Here is a 7,021-nt window from a genome sequence, read left to right on the forward strand (position 1 = left end):
GGACTTGCCAAGGTAATGCAGGAAACAGTTTGGAAGGAAGGAAGGAAGGAAGGAAGGAAGGAAGGAAGGAAGGAAGGAAGGAAGGAAGGAAGGAATTAAGGAAGGAAGGAAGGAAGGAGAAAGAGAGGGAGGGGAGAGAGGAGGGAGGGGAAGGGCGGACTAGCTGTTAAGCCCCACCCCTCCCTGTCGGTCCAGCCCTCTGGAGGCGGAAGCTGGAGGACTGTGACCTGAGCCTAGACAACAAAGCAGGAGCCCGTCTCAAACCCCAGACAGGGCTGAAGAGCTGGCTCAGTGCTTAAGGACTGTTCTACTTTGGCCCCGACCTGAGTTAGTTCCCAGTAAGCATTAACTCCAGCTCCAGGGGATCCAATGTCCTCTTCTGGCCTCTGGAGGCACCCACATGCATGTGCGCAGATACACATGAAGGCGCATTTAAAAAATACACCTTTAAAAACAGATAAACTATAACATTTACCACCAAAGGCCCAAGTGCCTGCTCCTCTTGTCTCTGCCTGGGTAGGCAGGGAACCTACTGCCCTGAAGTCAGCGTGGATCACTCCTGTGCGATTTTGCTACAACACAGGAGTCAACAAACCAGCCTCTTATTCAGTCTCTTTGAAAGATACAACTCGTGCCCATTGCACCCTTCTGCGGTTTGACTCCCCCTCCCACTTGATCATCCTTGTTTCTGAGACTTTTTTGGTGCGAGCAGAGCTCTGCTTCCTGAACATTTGGTCCTTCTCAGCATCCATAGCTGGGGAGAAACCCCAGCACACAGTGCTTTCTGTTTAAGGTCAGTCTGTCAGGTTCTTTCCTTTGCTGATACTCTGTCCTTGAACCTCTTGTTTTCAGTCTCCCTGGGCTAGAAGTCGGTTTTCCTTTGGAGAAGTTTTGTTTGAATGTTTTACACCCACCTGTGAGCCACAACAGGAAATAGCTCTTGTGGTGGCTGGTGGCACACTTACAAATATGTCTTGCCGCCAGAGGCACAGGAAACCACACTCGCCCTCACTTTGCCTTGTCCTTGGTATTAATTATTTTTTTAAAAGATGTTTTGATGTTTTTGATTAGTGTGTGTAGGGCAGGGGGAGCATGTGATGGAGTCCAGAGGAAGGCATCTGATGCCCTAGAGCTGGAGTTATAAGTGGCTGTGAGCTGCCTGATGTGGGTGCTGGGAACCTCACTTCGTTTCTCTGCAAGAGGAGCACTTGCTCTTAACCTCTGAGCCATTGCCCTAGCCTGCTTTTCATGTCAGCCTATTTCCATTTGGAAACCAAATTCTGGTTACAGTCTGCCACCTTTGCTTCCTAGCCATCACCCAGGCCTGTCCTACATCAGCCTGTGCTGTGGGCCTTCTTGCCGACAGCATGCAGTTGGGCCCACAGTCACTGGTCCTGAAGCACATTCCAGGCCTTTATTTGTGGCTTGTGCTGACTTAATTTTGCTGACTTCAGTGGACTGATGCAACTAGAGCCTTACAGGGCACAGCTTTGAGTGCGTTTGGGAGTGTGAACTTCCAGTGGGGGGTGGAGGGCGGGAAGAGTAGCCCTGAATGTGTGCAGCATAGTCTGAGCTGGGGTCCCAGACTGAATACGAGAGGGGAAAAAGAGAAAAAGAGCATGGGCTGGTGTGCCCGCCTCGCTGCTTCATGGTCCTCAGAGATGCGAGGACCTGAAGCCATCTGCTCTTGCTGCCACAGCTGCGAGACTCCCCTAGCATTGTACCTTCCTTTTCATGATGAATGATACCCTTAAATCATGAACCCAAACAAATCCCTCTGTAATGCCTTCTTGTCAGGTATTTGGTTACATGTAAAAGAAGCATAACTAATATACACATCTATTTCATGGCCTCAAATCAGGTCTCTATGGGCTCAGGCTAGACTCTAATTGAGCTTCAGCATATCAACCAAAAGGAGCCCACACTCGAGCTGATACAATACATAAGACACCTCCCATCCCATTCCCAAGTCTGACCTTTCCTGCGACAGACACTCCGGATCCCAGGTCTTCATACTCTGAAGCCGAGGTGTATTTGGGGTGCCTGGAGGTGACTCTCCATCACTGGATGGAGTTATGTGAATAGTAGGCACCCCCAAGAGCCTCCAGGATTTAGGGGAGAGGTCCTGGACACTGTCAGTCTGTGTCTGTTGCTCAGCTGGAGACCCTGTTGAGTTCTGGTTCCCACCCTGGGCCCCCTGGGGAGCCCAGGGCAGCAAAGGAAGGAGGTCAGCCATGAGGAAGAATTTGGACAGCAGTGTGGCCCCTAAGGGAGAGAAAGGAGACATAAATCTTGGGGTGGGGGGCACTGCAGAGGTCTGAGTGAGAATCCCACTGCTGCTGACATCGTACCCTCATGACTCTGAGCTTCTGATAGAATATTCCAGAACAAACAGCTAGTGCTGAGCATCCAGCTGCATAGAGCTCAGCTCAGAGCTCACAACTAGCTTGGTAAACAGCTGTTGGTGTCCCCAGGACGGGTGTCTTCCCTGAGCATTCTCTGTGGCTGTAAAGCCCAGACACCATGCTCCCTGTACACACAAGAGCCAGGAAAAGATCCAGGCCTCACTGGGCTTCCAGCATAGCTAGCCAAGCTGGGACAGAGAAAGGCAGACTTAGGACTTCCCTTTGGTGTTTTTCTCAATGCTGCAACCAAAACACACAAAGAAAAGGTGTCTTACACGGGCGGGAGGAAGCAGGCCCCTGCTCTTAACTCCACTTAACAGTAGGGCTGGCAGTGCCAGCCCAGAGCTTGTGTCTCCTCACAGGAGAAGACAGCAAAGGTTTCTGCAACCCACCTCATTGGGGACAAGGGAAGGGTGACTTTGGAAAAAAGACCCTGACTCTTAGGTCTGGCTTGGACCTTACCAGCAATCTGGAGACCCAGGACCCCCACCGTGTGAGTTCTTCCTTCAGTCTTACAGGATTCAGACTTCTAGTATAAGAGAAAGCCTGGCCCTTCCTTTTCTCCCTGCGTTGGGCTGGGCCAGAGACTCATGACCTTCAGGCCGGAACAGCTAGTCTGAGTGGAGTCCTGTTACCCTGGGGCCAGCTGTTCCTGGAAGAAAGTATAGAGTGGGGGAGGGGGAGGTGTTCCTACTACCGAGGGCACCTAGGGAAGGCTTTCTTCTCTCCCTTTTCTCCGTCACTCTGCTGGTCTGTTGCTTGTGCTGGCCTGCAGTGTAGCTTCTGCTCTGTGTTTTCCAGAACTGCTCCTCCAAGTTCAGAGACCGCCCTGATGGTAGGATCCCTCTCTCCCCTCCTCTTCTCACTCTCCTGCACATCTCCATCCCACACCAGCATTCCACACAGAATAAGCAAGGTGTTTCCTCACCCCCCACCCCCACCCTCCACCCCACCCATATTTATGGGAGCCCTTGTGAATGGCTCTATCGAGTAAGAATCGCCCGCATAGGTTGTGGTCCTGGAACCCTTGGTCGCCAGCTGGTGGTGCTGTCTGGGGAGGTTGTGGAACTTTTAGGAGGTGGAGCCTTGCTGAAGGAAGGCCCTCACTGGGGCAGGCTTTGTGGGTTTCTAGCTTCTTGTCACTTCCTTTCCCCTCCCCCTCATTTCCCCCTGTTTCTCTCTCCTTCCTGTGTGTGGGTGGGAATGTTACCCGTCAGCTTCCTTGCTTCTGCTACAGTGCCCTGCCTATTGCCGGGCCTTTCCACCAAGATGGATTCTGTACCACTGGAACCATATGCCAGAATAAACCCTTTCTTCCTTAAGTTCCTTTTGCTCCTATTTTAGCGCAGCAACGGAAAAGTAACAAAGCAATGCCCCCTACAGGCACACCTTGGGAAATGCTGGGTTGCCCTCTGGCAGTGGTCTTTGGGAAGCTCTGGCAACCTTGAGAAATGAGACTTACCCAATGGTACATCTTGCATATATCTTGCCCTGACCCCTTCCTGTGTCTCTTTCACCCTGCTTCCTGTACCCCTGAGAAGGGAGAAGATTCTCCTACCACACTCTCCCACCAGCATGGTTTTCTATTCATGCACACAGGGGCCAAGTGGCCATGGCTTCGATCCTCTGAGATCCTGTTCCTTCTTTAAGTGTTTCTGTCTGTCACAGCAGCCTGAAAAGGAAGAATACCAGGCTGCCTTAAGCCACACCCCATCCCACTCTGCCACTCTTCTAGAAGCCTCCAGGACTTACCATTTGGAACTCACCACTTGGTTCTTCCTCCATTGATTTCCCCCGCATTGCTGTGTGCAGCCAAACAATGCATTTCAGTTGTCCTTTCTCTTGAGGGTTATAAAATTCGGCCCTACCATGTGTTCCTTACCTTCTAAGACTTCTTTTCTCTTATTCAGCACTATAGTAGTGCGTCTTAATTTTGGGGGATGCTTCAAAGTGAGGCTAACACACACTTCCTGGATACACTGGACAAAGCTGTGTCCCACAACCTGGGTAGGACAGACGAGAACTTCACAAACATTCACTCCTACTTAAGGGGTAACACGAGTTACAGTTTATGGATTAATCATTTCTAGAATTTTCAACTTAATATTTTTAGATCACTACGGAATAGGGATCATTCATTGGAAGCCTAAAATGTGAAGCCACAGACAAGAAGAACCAGGGTGCTTATAAGATTTCTCCATATGTCTGTAGGTTACTATGCTTCATCTATTTTACCCAGTATACAATATTCCACTGTAGGAATGGATTACAGCTTACGTATTAATTTTTTCTTGTCTGTAGACAGTGCATTTGTTTTTGTTTTTTCCTGTGATGAGTGGGGTTGGAATGCTGTGCCTATGTAAGTAAGAGGTCTACTCATTGCCAGCCACCCCTGCCTCATCTCCATAAGCCTGATTCAGAGTAGTTGGGCTGGACCTGTTGAGCTGCTCTAAAGCCTAGAGCTACAAGAATGCTTCAATTACATCAGCCCCATACTCAGTCTTGGCATCGAATGATGTCATCTTTTCCTCTTGCATCAAGGAACTTAAGAGTCAACTTCAGTTCCAAAAGAGGGAAAAAAAATTAATGGTGGAAAGTTGACTGTTCTGCTCTGTTCAGCCTCCTTTCTGGCACAGGCCTTTCCCTAATGTGAAAATCAGAAATCCCAGACCTCCAAAATCATGTCACAAGTCTGATGATTCAGTGCATACAAACTTTGCATCATACATGAAATTATTAAAAACGTTAATTAAAATCACCTCTGGGCTCTGTGTAGAAGACGTATATAAAACACAAATAAATTCTGTAGTGCCATCTGGGTGGATAACAGCATGGATTCTCTGGGCAAAGTTGTGGTTCACATCCCATGTAGGATAGAGCAAACCTGCATGGCATTTCACCCTGCTACTGGAATAGAACACAGTCTTCTATTTAGAAATATTAGATATTGCACTATACATACACAGGTGCTCCAAAAATCTCCCTAAGTAGATTTCAACCTATAATGAGGTTTGCAAAGTGCCCCACGGCAGGGGTTCTCAACCTGTGGGCCGTGACCTTTGAGGTTCCCACATCAGATATTCTGCATACCAGCTATTTACATTATAATTCATAGCAGTAGCAAAATCACAGTTATGAAGTAGCAATGAAACGCCTTTGTGGTTGGAATTCCCATCACATGAGGAGCTGTATTAAAGGGTCGCAGAACTGGGAAGGCTGAGAAGCACCGCCCTATGGGGTCAGGGTCCCTCATACATGCATGGTCTTGGCATGTTAACTTGTAGTGAGGAGGCTCAGCCTGTGCTTTAATGAAGGGCCAGTGAAGAAGTGAGATAAGAATGTTTTACAGAGAAAGGCTGGTGACTGCTCAGTGGGTCAAATGCTTGCTTTGCAAATGTGAGGAACTGCTTTTGAATCCCCAGACCCCTTGTAAAGGCGGGTATGGTGGCATGTGTCTGTACTCTCAGTATTGCTGTGGTCAGGTGGAAGACAGATACAGGAGAATCCGCAGAAACCAGAGGGGCCAGCCAGCTCATGGGGACCAACAACAAAAGAGCGAACCTGTCTCAAAGTGGAAGGAAATGACCAGCACCCAAGGTTGTTCTGTGACCTACACACGTATGCTGAAGCGCACACACACACACACACACACACACACACACACACACGTTTACACATACGGGTCACATAAGTGCACACTAAAGGAAAACATGTTTTATAGAAAAATACTGAGAGGTCTGTGGAGAAAATCTCGTTAGAGGCACCACAAAAACTCTGAAGGGATGGTCAGTCCAATGGGCACCCGGTGAGAAATGGTGACCCTGAGAGTCTATGGTGATTGCAGAATGACCATGTTGTCCTGGGTAGCTGTCACACCGTCCCTCACCTTGGGCCTGGCACATCAGTTCCCAGAACTCACATGCTATCCTAGCCTGGGGTTGTAAACGTTAGCACAGTCTACAGACTCTTTGGGAGAGCTGGCTTTACAGTTAGTGTTAACTTCAGACACAGCTGGGATGAGAGAGAGAGAGAGAGAGAGAGAGAGAGAGAGAGAGAGAGAGAGAGAGAGCAGCCCATAATGACTAATGACCTTAGAAACTGGAGAAGCACATGTAGTGGTTTGAATGAAAATGGGCCCCCCTAGGCTCATATATGAATGTTTGTACTCCAGGGAGTGGAACTTCTTGAGAGGGATTAGGAGATGTGACCCTGTTGGAGGAAGTGTGGTGTGTCACTGGGGGTGGGCTTTGAGGTTTCAAAAGCCTATGCCTGACCTATGATGCATTCTTTCTCTGTCTGTCTGTCTCTCTGTCTCTCTGTCTCTCTGTGTGTTTGTGTCTGTCTGTTTGCGTCTCTTTTGCTTTCTATGTCTGTATGTCTCTCTTCCTCTCTCTGTCTGTCTGTCTCTTTCTCTCTGGCTGTGGATCAGGATGAGGAGGTAGCTCTCGGCTACTGTTCTAGTAACCTTGTGCTCTTCCATGCTCCCCATCACGATGCTAATGGACTAAACCTCTGAAACTGTAAGCCAGTTCCAGTTATCCAGTTAAATGCTTCCTTCCTTCCTTCCTTCCTTCCTTCCTTCCTTCCTTCCTTCCTTCCTTCCTTCCTTCCTTCCT

At 48.9% G+C, this 7,021-nt stretch overlaps 1 protein-coding gene across 1 annotated transcript in view; it reads right to left on the bottom strand.

The window, feature by feature from the left end:
* Gramd1a (GRAM domain containing 1A) overlaps positions 1-2,932 on the bottom strand; it is a 26,616-nt gene extending 23,684 nt beyond the window's left edge. Inside the window, exons 1-2 of the mRNA XM_021197115.2 lie at positions 2,868-2,932; positions 1,977-2,265 (exon numbers count right to left, since the gene is read on the bottom strand). Coding sequence (XP_021052774.1) covers positions 1,977-2,236 — 260 coding nt within the window. The 5' untranslated portion in view covers positions 2,237-2,265; positions 2,868-2,932. The remainder of the gene's footprint in view (positions 1-1,976; positions 2,266-2,867) is intronic.
* Positions 2,933-7,021: the final 4,089 nt, after the last annotated feature.

Source organism: Mus pahari, chromosome 1, assembly GCF_900095145.1.
Source record: "Mus pahari chromosome 1, PAHARI_EIJ_v1.1, whole genome shotgun sequence".
NCBI classification, from domain to species: Eukaryota; Metazoa; Chordata; class Mammalia; order Rodentia; family Muridae; genus Mus; species Mus pahari.